This window comes from Leptodactylus fuscus, chromosome 2 (assembly GCF_031893055.1).
Source record: "Leptodactylus fuscus isolate aLepFus1 chromosome 2, aLepFus1.hap2, whole genome shotgun sequence".
Classification (NCBI taxonomy): domain Eukaryota; kingdom Metazoa; phylum Chordata; class Amphibia; order Anura; family Leptodactylidae; genus Leptodactylus; species Leptodactylus fuscus.
The window spans coordinates 52,247,176-52,271,481 of NC_134266.1; the positions used below are offsets into that span (position 1 = coordinate 52,247,176).

At 42.0% G+C, this 24,306-nt stretch overlaps 1 protein-coding gene across 1 annotated transcript in view; it reads left to right on the plus strand.

Annotated features, from left to right (window-relative positions):
* Positions 1 to 22,581, plus strand: part of SEZ6 (seizure related 6 homolog) — a 481,362-nt gene extending 458,781 nt beyond the window's left edge. Inside the window, exons 12-17 of the mRNA XM_075263749.1 lie at positions 17,493 to 17,684; positions 18,232 to 18,426; positions 18,881 to 18,919; positions 20,105 to 20,225; positions 20,326 to 20,428; positions 22,250 to 22,581. Coding sequence (XP_075119850.1) covers positions 17,493 to 17,684; positions 18,232 to 18,426; positions 18,881 to 18,919; positions 20,105 to 20,225; positions 20,326 to 20,428; positions 22,250 to 22,279 — 680 coding nt within the window. The 3' untranslated portion in view covers positions 22,280 to 22,581. The remainder of the gene's footprint in view (positions 1 to 17,492; positions 17,685 to 18,231; positions 18,427 to 18,880; positions 18,920 to 20,104; positions 20,226 to 20,325; positions 20,429 to 22,249) is intronic.
* Positions 22,582 to 24,306: the final 1,725 nt, after the last annotated feature.

The following is a 24,306-nucleotide window of genomic DNA, read 5'->3' on the forward strand; positions in this document are numbered from 1 at the left end:
TCCCCCGGGGCCGGTCCCCACCGGCCCCATACCTGTAGAGTTGCAGGCCGGCTCCTGCGCAGCGGTATCGCAGGAGCCGACCTGTTCGGGTGACAGCCGGGAGCCTAATGAGGCTCCCAGGCCTGTCACTGCTATATATTAGTATTGCGGCTGGGTCTATGACCAGCCGTAATACTAATAGACAGAATGTCCCATAGACGGCAATACAGTTGTATTGTACATTGTTGCCAAAAAAGGAAATACGTATTCCACAACCCGGCTTCTTTAAAATTTAACTTTTAATCCATAGAATCAATTAAAATTAAAGTGTGCAAAAAGATGGAAAACACATACAAAAAGGGTGAAAAAAGCGAGATAAAATAACGCAACTAACGCGTTTCGAGATTAAAAAATCTCTTAATCATAGCATGATTCAATCCTCTGCTCAGAGGATTGAATCATGCTATGATTAAGAGATTTTTTAATCTCGAAACGCGTTAGTTGCGTTATTTTATCTCGCTTTTTTCACCCTTTTTGTATGTGTTTTCCATCTTTTTGCACACTTTAATTTTAATTGATTCTATGGATTAAAAGTTAAATTTTAAAGAAGCCGGGTTGTGGAATACGTATTTCCTTTTTTGGCAACAATGTACATTACCAAGCTCCGATGAGTCCCGGGGCACGGATTGCACACCCTGAAGACTTCTTGGTTTCATATGGTGAGTGACAGCAAAAACACTATTTTTTTGAAATATAATACAGTTGTATTGCCGTCTATGGGACTTGCGATCAAGTGACCGCAGGTTCAAGCCCCGGGGGGGGAATAAAATAGTTTAAAAAAAAAAAAAAAGCTTTAAAAATATAAAATAAAAATATGAAATAAATAAAAGTTATAAATCACCTCCTGTCCCTAGAATATATATATATAAAAGTAGAAAATCATATATAATAAACCACCGGGTTTTTTTTTTCAATAAAAGGTGATCTAAGCAATAGATATTCCCCAAAATGGTATAACTAAAAAGTACTTCTGGACCCGCAAAAAAAAACACTCTATGCGTCCCCGTACAGCTGCAGGGTCACCTGTCAATGTGGCCTTGCAGCTGTTGCAAAACTACAACTCCCATATATTAAATATTTTACCAGTTTTTGCTTCAAAATTTTTTTTCCCTATTTTCCTCCTCTAAAACCTGGGTGCGTCTTATAGTCCGAAAAATACGGTATATATATGAATCACTTTTCATCTATTTAGTGTCATGAATTTTTTTTTTCTATTTTACTAAAATACTAGATTTATATTCTCACGGATATAGGTAAAATTCTAAAAAAATCTCTATAGTGTTCTGCAAATGGCAAATTTAACAAATGTCAATTGGATTCTAGGTAGAAATCAGGCAAAAAATATTCAACTTCACTTTAATGCCACAAAATTAGAAATTAAAAGGGTCATTTTGATTACCCATCCTAAACATAGGTCATTAATATCATGTGTGGGGGGTCTGACAACAGACACCCCCATTGCTTAGCTTTTCTTTGTAGTTGATACACAGAGAATGGAGCAGGAAGCAGACAGCTCTGTGCTTTATGTTGTTGCTGAACCAAGTCCCTGCTTAGGGGGGCGTTCACACTACCGTCAGTGTCTGACAGGTAGTGTCCGCTGCTAATGTCCATTCAAAATCTTGCACTAGCTGTGTCCGTGACATTTTTCATTCATTTAAATGGAGATCTGGTGCGTTGTTTTACAGTCTGTGCCTGTACTTAACTGTCCGTTCCTAAAGATGTCCGACTTTTCAAGCGGACAGCAAAACCCGACATGTAGGCTTTTTCTGTCCGCTTGAAAAGTCGGACATCTTTAGGAACGGACACTTAAGGACAGACACGGAGTGTGAAACAACGCACCCGATCTTCATTTAAATGAATTAAAAATGTCCCGGACACAGCTAGTGTCTGCTGCTAATGTCCGTGCAAGATTTTGAACGGACATTAGCAGCGGACACTACCTGTCAGACACCGATGGTAGTGTGAACGCTCCCTTAGCTCCTATTCAAATGATCTGCAATACTCTGGTCCAGTCACTAGGTTGAGAACAAAGCTGTCTGCTTCCTGTCCCATTTTCTGCGTGTCAGCTGCTGAGAACAACTAATCGATGGGGGTGCACAGATTTCAGACCCCACCAATCTCATATTGACGACGTATTCATAGTACAGGTCATCAATATTTAAACATTACATGGAAATTATTGCCATCAATATAATACAAGGACATGCGTGTGTGCTCTATGGTTAATAGATGTCTCTGAAAGTTGAAGCCTATCAATATTAACTAGCTTAAAGGGGTATTCCCATGTACATAATTATTTTTAAATTTGTAGATAATTAAAAGTTAAACATTTTTGCAAGTATAAGTAATTAAACATTTTGCAGAGTTTTAAAGATTTTCTCTAAATATCTTGTGATCACAGCTTGTTGTCTTGATCGGTTGCCAGTGGATACAACCATGAATGCAGGAACTTTCTAAGGTCATAAAATCAGCCATGAATTCCTTATTGTGGTCGGGATATCTTCTGATACATGTAGTGTCCCTATATGATAACCCGGCTACAATAAGAAAATCATAGCTGCCTACTGACAAGTCCCAGACCATAGAAAGTTTCTGCATTAGTGGTTGTATCCTTTGGCAACCGATCAGGATAACAGACTGTCACCATTGAGAAAATCTTTAAAACTTTGCAGAATTTTTAATTACTTATATTTGCAAAAATGTTTCACTTTTAATTATCTACAAATACAGATATGATTATGTACATGGGAATACCCCTTTAAGGGGATCTTCCAGAATTTATATGTTGATGACCTATCCTTAGTAGTAATTTATTTGGTCCCAGGGATCACTGATGATGGCCCCGGTGGAGGGGGGGTTCCAGCGACGTCTCGACCCCCAGGTCATGTGATCCGAAGCAGCACTCCAACCCCTCCTCCCCTGATATCAAAGATAATTAATTAGCTGTGCTAGCTGTGCTATAGGGGCTCATCCAATTATAGTCAGCCAGCAGATCGGGGGGGAAAGGGGTGGGCGGAGTGAACAGGGGGCAGAACACTGCTTTGGATCACATGACCAGGAGGTCATAACATCATCAGAACCTCTTGGCCCATAGGCCCATCATCATCATCATCATCATCATCAGTCCTTGGAACCAGGTAAGTAAATTACCTCTCCCCAGACAACCCCTTTAACAGAAAGCTGGCTGTACTTTTGCAATGAAGCAAGATGGGAATCTGTGAATTGGGGAGCCATTTATGGTATATTCTGTATATAAATATAGGTTCACCTGCCATACCTAATGTGATACTGGAGATAGTTTTGTAGTGTAGAAATATAGTCATTATTAACTTGACTGCCGCTGTGCACTACACCAGTAGGATTGGGCAACAAATAACATTGGCACACTATTAATGTAGCATGTCAACAGTCAATTTGAGGACTTCTACATGTACATGTATTACAGATTTGTGTTGAACAAATCTTTGGCCCATACCAAATTTCCATATGTCTCCAATTTTTTTTTTTTTTTTTTTTTTAAATGTAGATTGTGAGCCCCACATAGAGCTCACAATGTACATTTTTCCCTATCAGTATGTCTTTTTGGAATATGGGATGGAAATCCATGCAAACACGGGGAGAACATACAAACTCCTTGCAGATGGTTTTTTGCCCTTGGTGGGATTTGAACACCAGGACCCAGCGCTGCAAGGCTGCAGTGCTAACCACTGAGCCACCGTGTGGCCCCCCCGTATATGTCTCCAATTTTATACTACTTACTACAGGATGATATAAAATTTGTGAGGAAAAAAAATTCACATGCCGTAACACAAGGCTGTTCTCCCCTGGAAGCATTGCTTAGTATAAGAATACAGTGGTGTCCAGAAGCTGCATATGGTGGCACAAAGAACACCTGTGGCTGTGCCAGGTGCATTATCCAAAAAAAGTTTGGGACGGCCCACCCACACATCGGTGTAACATGTTGAGATATAACGTTTTGGGAACACGTCCCTTCATCAGGCATTGGTCCAGAGAAGAATAATGTGACAGTAGGACGTCATACGGTAGCTGGGGAAGAACCATTGGTGGGTGGTGAGAGGTTGCTTTACGGCGTGGGCATGACGCCCAACAGTAATAATCACTCAGATCAATCCTGTTATTTCAAGTCCTGCTCATGTATGCCCAATTCTCCGTCCTGGCATTGTGTATTGGTGTGATCAGCGTCACTTCAATTTGCACAAATACACATATTTTCCATCAAATTGAAAACTCTTTTCCCTTCCCTTTAAATAAGAAAGAACATATAGTGTTGCTCACAGACAAACAAAGGGCACCTCTAGCGTGTATGGCTCCCTAGATGGCTGTAGCTTCTATATGGTCCCAGTTTTGCTCATTGCATTTCTTGGAAGAGCTCGCAGAGGCTTTCACCTTGTCATTATGTGGAGGTGAAATCAGCACCATATTGTGTTAGCGTTCCTGTGCATGCTGAGACGTACAACCCTAGCTCAGGCTTATTTTTAGATATCTACAGACGTTGATTGATCCAAATCAGTGTTATCTGTTGATGTTAAATGCGAGCTTAATTATCTTCTATGTAGATTCCCATCCTCTCACTTCACCTGCTTGTACCCTTTCATCACTCCGAAGTTCTTCCATGTGTTGCTTTCATCTGGCTGCATGATATCCCTCCAGAGATCAGACCTTCTCAGTGTCCCTTCAGGATGTGCTTCATCTAATTGGGAATCAGTATGTGTCCTGTCTAAATATATGTTTTATATGAGACATAGAGTCGAGGAGAGAAATAAGCCTGGGGAAAGATGAGAAAGGATAGGAGCAGAGCCATCAGTATGATCAAAGGGGCTCAGGGGCAAGATAGGCTTTCCTATCATTTACAATGATTACCTATTAATATCATTCAACATAAGTGACACTAACAATGAGCAATATGTCAGAAGAATATGACAAACCTGTAAAATATGGGCAAAGAACACCGCAAATAGAAAAAAGATTGTACTAAACTCTTCTCCCTTACTATCCCTCTTGGATTAATGGGTTTTTCCAGGACTTTTACCCTTAGTTCACATCTGTGTTTGGTAATCCATTCGGGGAGTCCGCATGGGGACCCCTCAACAGACTACCGAATGCACTGGCAAGCAGTGTGCAGTGAAAGCACACGGACCCCATCGACTATAATGAGGTCCGTGTGCTTTCCGTGCACTGCCTACACAAATCATATGGATATGAAAGTAGATCACGATCTACTTTTCTGTCCGCATGTTCCGAGCGGACACCACACGGAGAGCACACGGACTCCATTATAGTCTATGGGGTCTGTGTGCTTTCACTGCTCACAGATTGCCAATGCATTTGTCAATGAGGCCTTAATTTGATGACCTATCCTTAGACAAGGCATTCCCTGAATCAGCTGTTTGAAGCATTCCCTAGAGACTCTAGTCACATTCATCAGTCATATGGTCTAATTACAGCATAAACATAGCCACAGATTCCCTTTATGACTCTCATCTAACACTGCAATTGATTTGATGCTGTCTAAGCTAAGGTGCAAAAACTAATAAACTTCTTCGCCTTTTGGTTCCTGCATGAAGGTATGGTCTTCCTTGGTCAGACTACTAGATGTAAAAGAGTAGTAACGGGCAGGGCAGCGCTGTAGCAACAACTGGAGCAGATGTAGGAGCAGGCTCAGAATAAAACCAGGACTTAATACCAGGAGAGAGGGTCGTAAAGTGAAGGTCAGGGAGTACACAGAGATATACGTAAGAGACCAGTCAAAGGTTAAAAAGGACTTTTTATGTCCTCAGGCACATGCGGTTTTATATACCACTAGAGATGAGCGAACAGTGTTCTATCGAACACATGTTCGATCGGATATCACGCTGTTCGCCATGTTCGAATCGAATCGAACACCACGTGGTAAAGTGCGCCAAAACTCAATTCCCCTCCCAACTTCCCTGGCGCCTTTTTTGCACCAATAACAGCACAGGGTAGGTGGGACAGGAAATACGACAACGGGGGCATTGAAAAAAATAGGAAAAAGTCATTGGCTGCCGAAATCAGGTGACCTCCATTTTAGACGAATAGTGGATTTCAAATCCGGGTCATATGAGAATGTGAACTTTGTGACTAAGAGACAGGGATAGCTGTACAGGCAGGGATAGCTAGGGATAACCTTTATTTAGGTAGGAATGTTATTAAAAATAACTTTTTGGGGCTCTATCGGGTGTGTAATTGTGTTTTTTGTGAGATAAACTTTTTCCCATAGGAATGCATTGGCCAGCGCTGATTGGCCAGAGTACGGAATTCGGCCAATCAGCGCTGGCTCTGCTGGAGGAGGCGGAGTCTAAGATCTCTCCACACCTGTCTCCATTCTGGTCCGACCTTAGACTCCGCCTCCTCCAGCCGAGCCAGCGCTGATTGGCCGAATTCCGTACTTTGGCCAGTCAGCACTGGCTAATGCATTCTATTGGCGTGATGAAGCAGTGCTGAATGTGTGTGTTTAGCTCAACTACGCCGGTGGAGTAGTTGGCTAAGCACACACATTCAGCTCTGCTTCAATCAGCGCTGGCCAATGCATTCTATTAGCGTGATGAAGCAGAGTGTGCACAAGGGTTCAAGTGCACCCTTGGCTCTGATGTAGCAGAGCCGAGGGTGCACAAGGGTTCAAGCGCACCCTCGGCTCTGCTACATCAGAGCCGAGTGTGCGCTTGAACCCTTGTGCACACTCTGCTTCATCACGCTAATAGAATGCATTGGCCAGCGCTGATTGAAGCAGAGCTGAATCTGTGTGCTTAGCTCAACTACTCCACCGGCGTAGTTGATCTAAACACACACATTCAGCACTGCTTTATCACGCCAATAGAATGCATTGGCCAGTGCTGATTGGCCAGAGTACGGAATTCGGCCAATCAGCACTGGCTCTTCTGGAGGAGGCGGAGTCTAAGGTCGGACCAGAATGGAGACTGGTGTGGAGCGAGACTGGTGTGGTGTGGACTCCTCCAGCAGAGCCAGCGCTGATTGGCCAGAGTACAGAATTCGGCCAATCAGCGCTGGCTAATGCATTCCTATGGGAAAAAGTTAGCTTGCGACAATAGCAAGCTGACAGGGATTTCCATGTAATAAAGTGATTTATATGCCCCCAGACATGCTTCCCCTGCTGTCCCAGTGTCATTCCAGGGTGTTGGCATCATTTCCTGGGGTGTCCTAGTGGACTTGGTGACCCTCCTGAGACGGATTTGGGATTCCCCCTTAACGAGTATATGTTCCCCATAGACTATAATGGGGTTCGAAACCCGTTCGAACACTCGAACAGTGAGCGGCTGTTCGAATCGGATTTCAAACCTCGAACATTTTGGTGTTCGCTCATCTCTATATACCACTGGAAAACCAACAGTGTGCTGAATTCAGCGCACTGTCGGCTTTCCCAGTATGTTGTGCCTTGGTGCTGGAGTTATTGGTGCCCTTTCATCTCGGATCCTATATCTCCCCTATGATAAAAGTCATGCCTTACAGCCTAGCTTGATCGCTGGGCTGTGAGTAACACCCCCCGACAGTATTCTTCTATAAACTTATACTTGGGGGGCGTTCCTCATAGCTCAAGGTGTTAAGAAAGCACCGTCTGACACTATAAGTCTATATTAGAGTAGAGTCGGGGGGGGGGGGGGTGTTCATCACAAGCCAGTGATGATGCTAGACGGTAAGGCCTGCCCTTCTGGCAGTGGAGGGATATCAGTGCCTAAACTAATGGCACCAATATCTCTGGCATTGGGGTGCATACAAGCAAAGCTGACAGACATACTGCTGATATCAGAGGACATAAAAAGTCCTCTTTAAATACGATGTGTCATTGAGCCCATCATTGAAATGCAGTGAATGCCATTGCTGGAAGCAGAGAGCCTTGGCTGCAGGTGTGATATTGCTACTTGAGAGGTGCGATATGGGCCTATTGTATGGCCTGATAACCAAATAAATAATTGCCCTGTCAAATTCTGCTGCCGATCACCTGACCAACAAGCAAGCATAGCAGCCATCATTCCTCCCCAATTCCTTTTGCATTGACCGGTGTAATAGTTCATTGCATGATCATTGTCAATGGAAGCTAGTCCTGTCCAGCTCTTGGGCTGTATACTAGGGCTTTAAGGAGATACATTAGATAGCTGTTGGACAAATGCTTGTTTGGCTGACAACTACCTGTCCTGACTCCCCTCACCCCCATACACACTAGATAGCTGGTTCTACCAAAATTGACAATATCAGACCATATTCACAGCTACGATAGAGTCTCTCTTTGTAGAGTGCGTGTCCAAAATCGGTGAAGGAAAAAGTCTTGCAAATCTGACTCTTTTGTCTGACGATTTCAGTTAAAAATAACGGATACCCGAAGGATCCCATTATAATTTAATGGTACCTGTTGGGCTCTGTATGTGACTGCTGTTGTAGCGGTACAACTATCTGTCATTCTGGTCTTCCGAGAGATCAGGATAACAGATAACCCAACACTAGTGTGAACCTGACTTTAATCTAATGTGTATGGCCAGCTGAACACCCAAGATTAAGAGCTGAATGACGTTCCATATTGGGGTGTTATGGGGGCCACAGTGGCTATCACCCAGCTTTTTCAGAATCTGATACAACTGTATAACAGAAACAGAAGAACTTGACAGGTTGACAGGAGACAATTATAGATTCATATTTATAGAGTAAATTCTTTATTTAATTCGGAATTAGCAATTAAAATTTGGAATTAACAATGAAAAAACAGACCCTGTCCAGATGCGTATCCCCCTCTCCCGAATTAACTATACGATGCCAATCAGTTGTGTGTTGTTTCTAGAATTCATTAGCGCTCGGCATTCTAATTATCTTCATTCCAAAAACAAAATTAGATACAACACCTCCGTTTCCCGCTCGCCAATGCTCAGTATGGCAGCCTAATATTAACAGCTCACACTTCTCCGTTATCCCCAGCAATGAAAGTTATTTGCAATGACCTCTCGCCCCCCGACTGCCATGAATGATGCATACAGTAGATATATTCTGCCCTTTAAACAAGGATTAACAGCGGTCTGCAGCAACACGATGGAGGAAGATAAATCTGTATACTTTAACACTGAGCCACCTGCACCTCTGCAGCGAGAAGACTCTGCCAAATAAAACCTAATTTTCAACCTTATAAAACAACAGAGTTCAGAGCACACCGGAGACAAATACACTAAAATATTATTGATCCCATAGCCTGGATGTATCAATCTTTTAGCTTCTCCATAAGCACTCGGCAGAGAAGACACAGTGTGATACTTTGTACTAAATCGCTTCACATTTCTCTCTCATTGTTACCATCTAAGTTTATTCTGGTCATTTAGACGAGCTTTGGTTTATTGGTTTGACCATTTCAGTTCTATTTCTTCATTTTGTTTCAATCCATTTGTACTTAAACACATTTGAGTAGCAAAAAAGTCAAAAAATAGAAATACTACGATAAAATGTGCATCACAATGAACATATAGTCAGAGGTGTGATTTAGGTGCCCTTGTCCCAATACAAAACTAAACCTGGAAATATCTGTAAAGGGCTGCAGAATATGATGGCACTATATTAGTGAGCAAAATAAATAAATAAAAACTATACCTAGGTTTTCTCTCTACCATAACCCAAATGATGCAATGGTACGAATCCTGATGTTCTTGCTTGAAAGGGACTCTATTACCATCCTTAACCCCTTCATGTGGCCACCATAGTGCTGTAGACACTGTGACATGCTTCTATATCATATCTTCATTATGTTTCACAGTCCCGTGGATGCCAAGAAAGACATTTTCATTATTATACACATTAGGTGCTCGGAGCACGGGAAGTGTTCCTGGAGATCTGCGAGCACAGTTTTTTCCATTGAAAACATGCCCTGCATGCTTTGTTCTACCCTCTGGCCAGTGGGAAATGATAGTCCCTTGTGATGTCATCGCCAGCTCAGTTAAATCTCGTGCATACGCAGTATGTACTTGTAGTGTTCGGCATATATATACAGCTCATATGTTCTTATACATTGAGATTCGTGGGAAATAGTGCACATGTGTGAGACCTCACAGATCAGATGATGACGTCACAACAGCAGGACTATTGTTTCCCTTTGGCCAACTGGTGGAACAAAGTATAGAAGGGTGTGTTTTCAATGGAGAAAGCTGTGCTCAGAGATCTCCCGCTATGCTCTGAGCACCTAATTTGTATAATAAAGAAAATGTATTTTTCTTGGCATCCACGGGGCTGTGAAACATAAGAAAGGTATGATATAGAAATATGTCACAGCGCCTACAGCACTATGGGGGGCTAAGGACAATGATAGACTCCCTGTAATAAATACTTGCAATACTTGTATAAACCATTCCCAGTTTATAGGAGGTGTCTCACACAGTCTGGTACTGTTAGGGATAATTGGACAATGTCATACTCTACAGGGCCCCTAGGTGACAACCATCAATTCCTAGACAGTTTGTAAGAATAGACAATTTTCCAGTTGCCACTGTTTTCTATTAGACAGATAAAAATACATTGGTTATGACTTCTTCTTCATTAACACCCGCACCATTTTGCAGAAATAATCATAATCATTGTGCTTGTTAGCAATTAACAAGAATTTTTAGTTTCGTGCTAGTTTTTTTTTGTCACCACTATGATGGTTGGAGGAAATTTGTAAAACTGAGTAAAATTTTCAATTATTTATAATTGGAATCATCTATGAATGTAAATATGGATATGTTCATGGGAAAACCTCTTTAGGTTAAGGCTCCAGCTAGCAAAATGTATCGCTGCAGAAAAAAATTCAACAAAAACGCATGACTTTTTTTTCTAGATTTGTCATTGAATTTTTGCTTCGTTTCTCTCAGCTTTTTTCCCCTTATTTCACCAAAGAAGACTAAAAATTACTATAATATAATAGAATGATAGGTGTGAAATAAATAAAGATATAATAGCTGGTTCACATGATGAAAAGGGGGGCCCGTTGCATATTATTCTCTACACACCCATCTTGTTCGATGACATCCAAAGGTTTTTGGCCTCCACCTGAAGCTATCCTACTGAAGCCAACTAGCACAATAGGCCATCGACTTTTATAGTACCTTTGGGGGGGGGGTTAATGGTGTCCTAAATGTGTATGACTATTTATGGTACAGGAATGTGTACATAGGAAGAGGAACATCAAAGCAAGAAATGTATATCCCCTAACAGGGAAATATATATCCTACTAACATTATAAATGTGAAAGTTTGTGTGTTTGGATGTTTGTTACTCAATCACGCAAAAACCACCAAATGGATTTGAATGAAATTTGGCACATAGTTTGTAACCTCAATTAACACATATCCCGGTAAATGACATGGATTCACGACTGTTATGAATTTATGTCCACATACTATATTACAATGCTCTTGCCAACAGCTTATCTCAGGTTCTGATAAATCCAGGGCTGTTAACTCTCTGTGTAAACACACAGCTAACCTTCAGTCCATTCTGTACATGCATTTGCATATTATCTGATCTGCTGCAGGCAGTGCTCACACACTGGAAGGGAAAACACCTTTAATCCAAATTGGTAGTTTGCTACCTTTAAACATGCCAGGAAAAAGAAAATCTAATTTGTCGCAAAATTCTAAAACAACGACAGCTATGAAGGTAGCCAGAAGTCAAAGACTTCTCCTCAAGTGGAACTGAGGGGGAACATCGGTGCCAGCAACACACTCATTAAAGGGATTCTACCATTAAAAACTTTTTTTTGTAGATAAGACGTCGGAATAGCCTTCAGAAAGGCTATTCATCTCCTACCTTTAGATGTGATCTCCGCCGCACCATTCCTTAGAAGTACCGTTTTTTACCGGTATGCAAATTACTTCTCTCGCAGCGATGGGGGCGGGCCCCAGTGCTGGAAAAGTGATGGGGGCGTCCCCACTGCTGCTCGAAAACAGGCTCCAGCGACGCCTCTATCTTCTGCTGGATCCTCCCCTTCTTTCTTCATCTTTCTTCGGTGTCACCTCCGACGCCTGCGCAGTTGGCTCTGCCAGTGAGACACTAGTAGAGCCGACTGCGCATGCCCGCGACCATAGTTCCGACGCCAAAGAAAGATGAAGAAAGAAGGGGAGGATCCAGCAGAAGATAGAGGCGTCGCTGGAGCCTGTTTTCGAGCAGCAGTGGGGACGCCCCCATTGCATTTTCAGCGCTGAGGCCCACCCTCATCACTAATTTGCATACCGGTAAAAACCGGTATTTCTAGATCACATCTAAAGGTAAGAGACAAATAGCCTTTCTAAAGGCTATTCCGACGTCTTATCTACAAAAAAAAGTTGTTAATGGTAGAATCCCTTTAATATGGCGGTCCAGCGAGCTGCTGAGATGCATGAACAATCATGGCCACAACGCGAAGAAGGAGTTCCGTGACAGGCCAGCTTGACAGCTGTTGAAACGTCGGAGCATGCAGATCATCAACGCCAACAACACGCTCATTATATGGCGTCCAAGCGAGCTGCTGAGATGCCTGAACAATCACGGGCACAGCGCGAGGAACGAGTTCAGCAGCAGGACAGCTTAAGAGCTGCCGGAACGCTGGAGCAGGCGAACCATCGATGGCAGCAATTTACTGAATATAGGCAGATCATCGACGCCAACAACACGCAGATGAAGTCGCGGGCAGAGGCAAGTATAGCATATATTTAAATTAGGTATAGTGTAACAGATAACAGATCAGTTACAGAAGTAAATCAATAAAATATCCATAAATGGACAGAAAAGAATATATGCAGACTGATCAGTAAGATATTAACCCTGTCATATCACTTCAACAAGACAGTGGGACAATGAAAATCAGGGCGATACACAGGTCCAATATGGAGCTGTAGCAGTGTGTATGTGCCATAGTATGGATTCCTACTGTAATACAGTAGTGTGTGTGTGTTGCCTACAGATGTATTAATATAATTGCTGAACTACTATGAAGGTTGTGACATAATTATATCATTCAGGGTATGTAGAAAGGAATGTGAACAGGATCTATTAAAAATGGCCTGTACTCCTGACGCCTACTTGTTACATGGAATATTTATATTCTAAGTAACAATTCTGGAGCATCTTGTCTTATAAATGTGCCTTGTGCCATTCCTATGTTATTCCTCATAGATCTGTATTATTATAAATTGACAAGTGGGTGTTACCATTTTATGATCTCATCATGATACTCTCATCACGGATTGGACAGCGTCAGTGTGCAGGGACATCACATGCCCCCAACTAGTAACAGCCAACTGGTATATCATTTATATATTTCTAGGAGGAGTAATAGAGGAACCGCACAACATACAGTTCTAAGAATAGATGATAATTTTATTGGAAATACACATGGCTGATATAGACATGTCAGGAGAGCTGGCGGATTCTGTTTAAAGCAAGATGGAAGTTTTTGGTTTGCATTTAAGTTCACTTTTTTAATGATTCTTTTATTAAAGGAACGTCTTGTGAGCCATCAACCAATCCTTTTCACTTCCATAAGTTACAAATCACTGTCAGACATCAGTCTATATCACTTTTGTCAGGGTCCTGTGGAAAACCGGACCCGTCACCAACCATTATCTTTTATTTTATCAATAAATTCAAAGGTCAATAGATTAGACTGTAATATATAAGACGGGATCAGTCTGAATCAGCTTTTCAATATATCTCAAATCACTTCCTACTGACCTCAAGGAAGACAATGTCATTATGAGAAATCCAGTTTTCCCCATCATAAGACAAAAAGACGAATGTTTATTATGGAACAGACGTCCTGATATTTTTCCTATCGTTTAAGCTCCTTACTATGGAAACGTTTCATATCTGTACTACCATCTGGCACTTGTACCGATACCCGTCACGGCTCTAACAGCGACTATCCTACAGGTATATACATTATGCTTCAAATCCAACACATTGAAAAGCTCTAAAAGTGAAACATTAATAAGAAAAAATTGTGTTTTTATTAAAACGGAAAAAGTAATAGCAACACTAATTCCTATATTAATAATTAGATGGAACAGAATGATCTAATAAATATATTACAAAGTAACCGAATCAGAAGGTGCCATGTGATTGTGAAATGAACAATTTGTATTTTTACATTTTGTGACCACAGCTCCCCCTACTGGTGTCTAGTTTAACATGCACACTAATGAAAGATTAGAGCGGTCAATCAATATATTAAATTGAAATCAATTTTGTTAAGCATCTGATCAAAATCCATAAATATAGTTAATATTCCAAAAATATTATTTTGAAAAAAAAAACTTTTGATATTTAATATGTGAAAACTACTTTTAAAACTTTGGATTACTTCTAGACATTTTATAAGACGGAGTACTGATTAGAACGCCACTGTAAATATGACAAGTGCAAACAGACAGGACCTTAAGACTGAAGTCACATGTTTCAGTGGAAAAAAAAATGCTGCATTTTACAGTACCAGCAAAGTGAATGAGATTCTGGATGGAAAAGCTGTATTTTGAAAAACGCATATTTTTTTTGAAAAATACAGCATGTCAATTTTAGCTACAGACAAGTGAGTGTTCTCCCTGTGTATTTAGTAAAGAAAGAAAAAGTGCAGAGAAAAATTCTGAAAAAAAACTGAATGAAAAATACTGAGCTTTCGCTGCAGTTTTTTTTCCGTAGTTTGTTTTAGCACTAGAGATGAGCGAACAGTAAAATGTTTGAGATTCGATATTCGTTTCGAGTAGCCCCTCAATATTCGACTACTCGAATCAAATATCGAACCCTATTATAGTCTATGGGGGGGAAAATGCTCGTTTCAGGGGCAGGCAACGTTCGATCAAATTATACTTACCAAGTCTACGAGTGAGGATCGGGCTGGATCCTCCGAGAAGTCTTCTCCGTGCAGCGTCCCTGCGGCATCTTCCGGCTCTGAATTCACTCTGCCAGGCATCAGGCCTGGGCAGAGCCGACTGCGCATGCCCGCACTACAAGCGGACATGCGCAGTCGGCTCTGCCCAGGCCCGATGCCTGGCAGAGTGAATTCAGAGCTGGAAGACGCTGCGGGGAAGCTGCACGGAGAAGACTTCTAAAGGTAGGAGAAGAACCAGCGCTGATTGGCCAACTGTATAGCATTCGGCCAATCAATGCTGGTTCTGCATCGAACTTTTCCATTCGAATAGCGAGTATTTCAAATATCGTAGTATTCGATCGAATACCTACTCGATCAAGTACTACTCGCCCATCTCTATTTAGCACCTATTGAGGAACTATCCTTACACATAATATGGAGCCAGTAGCGCACCATCACACTGTGTAGAGACCACACTGAATTACTGGGAGCTGAGCTTGAACTGCCAGGTAAAGACAATACACAGAGAATGGAGCGCTGCTAAGAACAGCGGATCGGTGGGGATGCCGGGTGTTAGACTTCCACCAATCTGATATTGTTGACCTATCCTAAAAATATGTCATCAATATCTATACACCGTAAAAGCCCTTTAAGGCACAAGTATAGTCTCAATAGCCAGATTGTGAAATAGCCTATATATACAAGTTTGTTTTAGAATTTGTTCACACTCAGCAGATTTCATGTGAATAAGGCTTGCAGAAATCCATGCTTGTGCTGCAATTTTGGCTGCAGAAACTGGTACAAGAAATCTTATATACTCTTCATGAGCACGACTGTAGAAAAGCCATCATGCACCATATGCTGTAATGTCATACTATATATATATACAGGGGCGTAACTACCGTGGTAGCAGCAGTAGCAGCTGCCACAGGGCCCGGGCCATTAGGGGGCCCGGTGACAGCCGCTACCGCTGCGGTTTTTTTTTTTTTTTTTTTTTAAAGTCCGTTACAGGCCCCATTCACTTGCCGATCCTGGCTGGGCCGGGATCGGCAAGTGACACCGCGGGGCCCACAGAGGCTATCATTATACTCGGGGGTCTTTGCAGACCCCCGAGTATAATGATCGGCGCACCGGGAGGGGTAAGGTAACATAAAAACAGTGTTACTTACCTCTCCGCGATCCTGCCAGTCCTCCGTCATTTGTGTCTGACGTCACATGACCCAGGCCAGCTTCCCGGGTCATGTGACGTCTGACGTCATTAAAGCTGGACAAGAGCGGACAGGACAGCCGACAGGAACAGGTAAGCAACTGTCTCTGTTCTTTTAATGGTTTTAATCCCCCGGGTCTCCGATTATTATACTCTGGGGTCTTTTCAGACCCCAGAGTATAATAAATGTTTATAGGTGTCCACAGTGGGACATATGGGGACACTATGGGGGATAATACTGTGTGCAGGGGCGCTATAGGGGTTAATACTGTGTGTACATTGGACACTATAGGGGTTAATAATACTGTGTGCATTGGACACTATAGGGGTTAATAATACTGTGTGCATTGGACACTATAGGGGTTAATACTGTGTGTGCATTGGACACTATAGGGGTTAATACTGTGTGTGCATTGGACACTATAGGGGTTAATAATACTGTGTGTGCAGGGGACACTATAGGGGTTAATACTGTGTGTGCATTGGACACTATAGGGGTTAATAATACTGTGTGTGCAGGGGACACTATAGGGGTAAATACTGTGTGTGCAGGGGACACTATGGGGGATAATACTGTGTGCATTGGACACTATAGGGGTTAATACTGTGTGTGCATTGGACACTATAGGGGTTAATACTGTGTGTGCATTGGACACTATAGGGGTTAATACTGTGTGTGCATTGGACACTATAGGGGTTAATACTGTGTGTGCAGGGGACACTATAGGGGTTAATACCGTGTGTGCAGGGGACACTATAGGGGTTAATACTGTGTGCATTGGACACTATAGGGGTTAATACTGTGTGCAGGGGACACTATTGGGGATAATACTGTGTGCAGGGCTTACTAAGGGACATAATAGAGTGCGGAGGAGGGGGTCAGTCGAGGTCTTCGGCATCGGTTTGGGGAGGGGGGGCCCCATGTCAAAAGTTCGCCACGGGGCCCCGCCATTCCTAGTTACGCCACTGTATATATATATATATATATATATATATATATATATACTTCTAGTTCATAAGTACAGAAAATGCACCAGCAACCTGTATAGGGAGCTAAGACGTACATAGAGATTAGGTATATGACGCTTAAACTGCATTACTGCTATGGTCATTATAGGTGCATATACTGTACATGAGAGGTCCGTAGTGCCCTATATGATCAAATTGTGAGAGTCCACCAGACCTGACAAGGCGACATCATTCAGATGGGACTCTACACTATACAGACATTCCTCTCTTGGGTCTTGGTCTATGCTTACAAATTGAACTCAGGGAAAGTAGGATCCTGATATAATGTATTCTAAATAAAATAGCAGCTCCATAGTGAAATAAATGTGCACTGGTACACTCTGCTATGGCCGCAAATAAGAATATTTCTCCATGTCTGTGTTCTTTCCATAGTGACTTCTTGTTCAGACCCTGGGGATGTAACTCACAGTCGCAGGATTCTTTCAAATGCAAAGTTCCCGGTGGGCAGCACAGTGCGCTACGTGTGCGACAAAGGCTATATTCTGACGGGAAGCACTACTGTAACCTGCTATAACCGCCAGGCTGGAGTACCCAAATGGAGTGACCGTGCACCAAAGTGTGTCCGTAAGTCTCACAGCATATACCACTAGACTCCTACTAGTCTTGACAGATCATTTATATTTGCTCATATTGTCTTATTTCAGCACTAATCCAGGATTCTCCAAAAATCACAGGATAGGGGATGATGGGTGTAGGGCCCAGCACTGGGATCCTCATTGATTTCTGCCACTCCATCCTATAGCTAATGGAATCAGATAAGCACAGTTTGTGGTAGTGCAGTGAGGAGGAATAGGGGACTGAAGACCCCATTCTAGGGATTTGTGGGGGTCCTAGCAATACATCATGTATTAGAACATTCCATGATTTCTTTTCTCATGCATCTTCTAGACATAGCCCCTGCCCTTCCCATACATATGCACTATAAATTTGGCCAAGAGTGCATGTATTCTAAATAGGAAGAATGGAATAACATCTGCCATCATATCTAGATGATCACTTGGTCACACCGAAATTAGCAAATTCAGCCAATACACATCAATGGTGTACGGCCAGGTTTAATAGCAGGATATTTCACTTTATAAATTGACTATTTTCTTATCTTTGTCTTCAGCTGAAAAATATGAGCCATGTGTAAACCCAGGGACCCTAGCAAACGGCCGCCAGGAACCAGAGAGAAGAGCGTACCAACCAGGGGATGCTGTGAGATTCTCCTGCAATTCTGGATACATGTTGATGGGAGAACACAGTATAAAGTGTATTCCTGGACACCCATCCCAATGGAGCAGCTCCCCACCAATCTGCAAAGGTAACAATAGATAGTGGAGATACCAAATTTATGAAATAAAACATATGGTACCCAAGTCATATGTGCACAGGGGTCTTCTTTTGGTGAAATGACCATTTCACATGAACTCTGCTCAAGGCTTCTGAAAACTGATCCTTCAGAAAGATGACTACATATCAACAACTATAGGATTCTCTGATTTGGTACCATGGACACCGCTATCATGCTTTGTGGCTTATATATGACAATAGTTGCATATGCTATTAGAGATTAGTTCATAAGTCCACAACCATTAGGACTCATTGGGTGAATCATTTTACCATCATGCTTTGGATTTGGCCATATTTCTGCATTGTGCCTTATGAATCCTCCGATTTTCCCTATAGTTGCCCTTTAAGAACTGACCTACTATTATAATAGTTACTGATATTCTCCTTCCTACACTTACATATTTCATTCTTTTACCCTTGAACAGCTTCTTATAAAGAATTCTACAGTAACCAGGGGGTGGAAGGTGAGTGAAATATATAACATTATTCAAGGCCTTATACCTGGCTATATACAGTATATAACAGATGCACAGACAATTATAGGAAGACTCATTTATCGGAGAGAAAAATAAGATTCTGTTCACACTATCAAATTCAATGTAGGTACCAGGAATGCCCAGGGTGCACAAACAGAATATAACCGTAGGCCTCTGTACACTCAGCTTATGCCACAAAATAGTCACTGTCCCAGTATACGTCAGAATATCTTTCGTTCACAACACTAGAAAGAATAGTCTACTGTGCTTTACTATATAGAGGGGCTAAGTAAAAAATAAAAACACTTCTGTGTGATGTACATAATTTTTTTACAATGGGATTGATGGCCTATCTATACTACTGTATGCCTATGTACTGGAATATGTAGATTCTTAATGTTCATGCGACTCCCTGCTGTCTTCTTATGGCTGATGCTGAAGCCCAAACACGTCAGCCAGAAGCACCGAAGACCACAGGGAGTTGATCGGGAGCGTAAGCAACACAGTTTTTTGTTTCCGCACCTTCCCTGGGCCTTCACTTATTATACTCTGGTCTGAATAGACTGCACAGTATAATAATAGCAGCTTTGGTTTGGTCCAGGCAAACCTCACAAGACGAATCTCACCCAACACTTAATCACTAGAGATGAGTGAGTACTGTTCGGATCAGCCGATCTGAACAGCACGCACGCATTGAAATGAATGGAAGCACCTGGTACTTCCGCTTTGACGCCGGCCGCTTAACCCCCCGCGTGCTGGCTACGTCCATTGATTTCAATGCGTGCGTGCTGTTCGGATCGGCTGATCCGAACAGTACTCGCTCATCTCTATTAATCACACTTAATTTTGGATACAGACGGTGGCGACTTTAAATGGAGACCAATGTATCATTTCTAACGGTGCATCAGTACTGATAAATCCCCCCACCATGTCTTATTTTTGTACCAATTTACTACATTGGTTCAAATCACTGTATGAAGACAGATGAAGGACATGGCGACTCATCAGGGTTCTGCAGATAGTGGATTTTTATTATCTACTGTTTATTTTGCTCATTTTTGTTGTCAATGTAAGCTGTCACGTAACTTATGCATAATATTTTTCAAGGGAAATGACTTTGCTTAATAAATACAGGTTAAACACACTGACAGTCTTTCTTCTCTTTCCGTCCAGCTGTGGAGAAGGCTGCAGCTTCAGGCATCCCAGTCGAAGGCACGCACATCCTGCTGGCAGTCTTTGTTCCTGTAATTATGGTGGCACTTGTGATCGCCGCCATCTACCTATACTTCTCCAAGTAAGGGAATACAAACAGCACAGATTTCCAGGGCAACAAGCTGAATGTTACATATACCTGAGCCGCTCCTCTGATTGTTCCTTTGATTCTCTATGTACAGGCTACAAGGGAAAGCTCTTCTACGTCTGCCCCTCTCTGCATCGCCTCCCTATGATCAAGTCACTGTGGAGTCTGCTTTCGACAATCCCACATTTGAGACAACAGTGAGTAGTACAAGCCATAGTTAAAGAAGCGAATAATTATCAGCCTGGACTTACTTGTACACTTTCTCTATCTGGATTTGTGGGCAGAAAGTCTGCAGTGTATTACCATAGCAGCAAAGCATATGAGATGTTACTAAATGACTTCCACAAGATATAGCAGAAAAATCCTATTCAGATGAATGAATTGATCTTCAGTAGCAGAAATTCCTTCATGTGAATTTACCTTTAAAGCAGACCTCCAGTTATAACTTTGCATAAATGAGTACAGGTGAATATAAGAAACATTGTAATATATCTTACTAAGGAAATATTATTAGGATGTTCTCCTCCTCTTTGCCTTCACTCAGTCTGATTGTTTACATAGGATCCACATCCAGCTCACCCAACTTAGAACTCTATGGAGAGGAGAGGGGGAGAATAGACTGTTAATTGATTCATTGCCTCATTCTGTGTAGTGATACAGCTACCCGCCTTACAGAATATCAGTGTAGCAGCTGCAGTCATGTGTACTGTATGTCTTTTCTAGCAGCCTCTTCATCTCCTCTCCCCTCTCCACACATTTATATATAGAGAGAGAGAGCAAAGGAAATATATTTCTTAAAAAAGTTCTTACATTCACCTGTACTACTGTACTCATGTATGAAATGTTGTTTTATAATCGGAGGTACACTGCCTATACACATTAGATGTATTTCAATAGACAGTTATTCCTCTGGATTCCACCTTGGCCAAGGATGCATGTGTTGTCGCAGTTTATATGTCACAATGTGACTGACCCAGCACTGGGAATTTTGGACATGCTTGACTTACATATGTTCTCAGTAGGGTGAAGGGAATACATTGATGTCAGGCTTTTTTGGCCATGGCCTATCTCCCTTGGAAACAAATGATTGCCATGTTTTCCAAACCCTTCTCCCCCACTGCTATCAATAGGAGTTTCAGAACACCCCCATACACATTATATACATAGCTCATTCTGTCACAGTTGATGGATTCAGACAACATTAATGTGGGGAAACTAATGGGGCAATTGTGTGCGGGTTACTGACAGGCTATGATCTTATGTGGTAGACTCTACATTATACTGTGTCAGGGCCAGTAAGTGGGAATTATATTTCTCAAGGCCAATATATGGGCATCATACTATGTGGGGGTAACTAAGGGGTCATTATAGTGTGGGGGGGACATTATGCTATGTGAGGGCACAAAGGAAGCTATGTGGTGGGCATTATATATTGTAGGGGGCATTATATATTGTAGGGGGCATTAATGTGGCTTCATACTGTGTGGAGATAACTAAGGGAGAATAATACTGTGTGAGGCCACCAAAGTAGCATTATACTACTAGGGGCAATAATGGGGAATCATACTGTGTGGGTTAACTAAAGGGTGAACCTTCTGTTCCATCAAAGATTGTGATCATAGACCAGAAATGGGGCGGAGAGCTTACACACAGAGTTTACACAGTAGAGAAGCCATATTCATGTTCACTATGTGGGAAATGCTTTGCAGATCATGCAAGTCTTAATACATATGTGTGAAACTAGTAATGGGCAAACCTCTCAAGATTCATTTTGTGAACATTTGCAAAGTTTACCCACAGGTATTACCCCATCAGTTGCCCCCCAGCAATATAATGCCCCCTTTAGTCATTGCTAGTTAAGATGACACTGGCCAGAACAGACCGATGTCTCACAAATCACTAGGATATCTGCCTGAATATGACCGACTTGTAGTTACTGAATTTACGTTTTAACCAGACTGTGACTGTTCTCTTTTCACTACAATGATGGTGACTGTCCATAAATATTCACATTGCAGGACACAAGAGAATATGAAGTATCCATATAGACAAGCAGCATCAGTCCCGGTGGGAGAGCCCTAGAAGAAAACAACAACTGTCCAGTGTGAGAACGTTCCTAAATTTTTGCTTCTTCAGTGGATGAACTGAGTATTTTACCCAAAATAGGAGCGATTTACTGCGGGTGCAATTTCAGCTTCCACAGCAACTAACTTGACATTTCTAAATCCTGTCCTTCTGTCTGGTTCCTGCTATCGTTCTCATTGCCCTTGCCATATGATTCTCACCTAGATCCAAACACCGAATCCTTTCTGTATAGGTGAAGAGAAGAATCATCTACTTGGTGTGATCTGGAGATCAGGGTAGAGAAGACTTCTAGAAGACACAAAACGATCTGCTTGATACAATTGCATGAATAATACTCATACACACAGAACAATGCCACAAATATAATAAAACAGGAACACGCAGATACAATGGGGACAGATAGAAGAGGTACAGGGACTTTACTGTGTGATGGTCTATATAGCATCAGAGATCCATGTTTAGGAATAGACTCACCCTTTGGTCCCTGAGCCCATGACAGTGCGTTTAGTTACATATGTAAATATGAATTTATATATTTCTTTATACAAGGTTCATTGGGGAATTTCATAGAAAAAAGTTCATTTTCACCAAGTTTCAGTGACCACAGCCAATCTTCCATTCGATCCTATTGACCGTGTGATCGCCAAAGCATAGATAGGGTTATCGCTCCTTGTACAGTGAAACTATTGGTGCCCATTTTATGCACTAGAAATACTGAAACAATAGTGTTCTGCTTGTGTTCTTTTCCCGGTGAAGAGAGATAGGAACATTTGTAATAAATTTCTTGCAGAGGACAAGCAGAAGTAGATCGTCCATTTTGATTAGAAAAAAATAACTTTATGTGCTTTTAGATATTTTGAGCCCTGGTTGCTTGTGCAGTTGTTTTTTACAACCACATATGATGGATGGTGGCCACCACCTTACTTACCTTTCTGTTATAGAGATACTATACTTAGAAGTTAGGGGTATTCCAGTTAGAGCAAAGGATAGCAGGTAACTTGCTGATCAGTGGGTGTCCCCACTACCGATCTCGAGAACTGAGCCGTTTTGTATTCCAGATTGTATGGAGACTGTTAGGGACAGCAGAGTAAGCACTGGGCTATCTCCAGCAGTCCCATATCAAATGAATTCAGTGTAAGACCAGGTGCTCCATTCAAAACTGGGGTGCAAAAAACCCAGTTCTCAAGATCAGAAGGAATCCCAGCAATGGGACACCCACCGATAAGAACATTACCCCCTATTCTTTGGAATAAGGGTAATTTGATATAGCTGAAATACCCCTTTTAAAGGAGTTATTCCACAATAACAACCTATACACAGTCCCATATATTTTACATCGAGTGGAAACACACATATATGACCACTGCTCCATTCAAACAGGGGACATGGGGCCTCAGTTCTCATGAATGATAGAGGTCCCAGCTACCATTACTACACAGAAGATCTATTCTTCAATAGAGCAGTTGGGTTATATGAAGAGAGTAGTACTGTAGTAGTAAGCAGTATGGCCTATGTTTATGAAGACTGGTATTTCATACATCAGTCTCAAAACTTCATTGGAGTGTATTGCACCAATAGACGCATAGTTCTTCATTATTTTGGCACATTCTTAGTTGCAGAAATTACCATTATTAGTCAAGAAGTTACATTAGTCTTTCTCTTATTTCTAAGATACTGACCTGACTCCTTCATAGGACCCACCGTCTGTCAGCCGAGTCACCTACTGGCTGTTCTCTTATTGGATGTGTGCATGGTGCCCTAGTACCCCACAGTGACCTCCTCCTTCTTGGAGACCTGACAGATATTCACTATTCATTTGGGCCCCCGTCTGTCTGTCATTGCAGCTGTCTCCTCTGCTGCAGCCTTAATACCACTTTGGCCACGTGTCTCAGTCCCACCGCCAGGCACAAATGTTTCTCTATTTTTCTCTTGCCATTGCAGGGTTGTTTTCTGATGCCCTCTGATGGTCAGAGCAGAGTCCGGGTGGGCA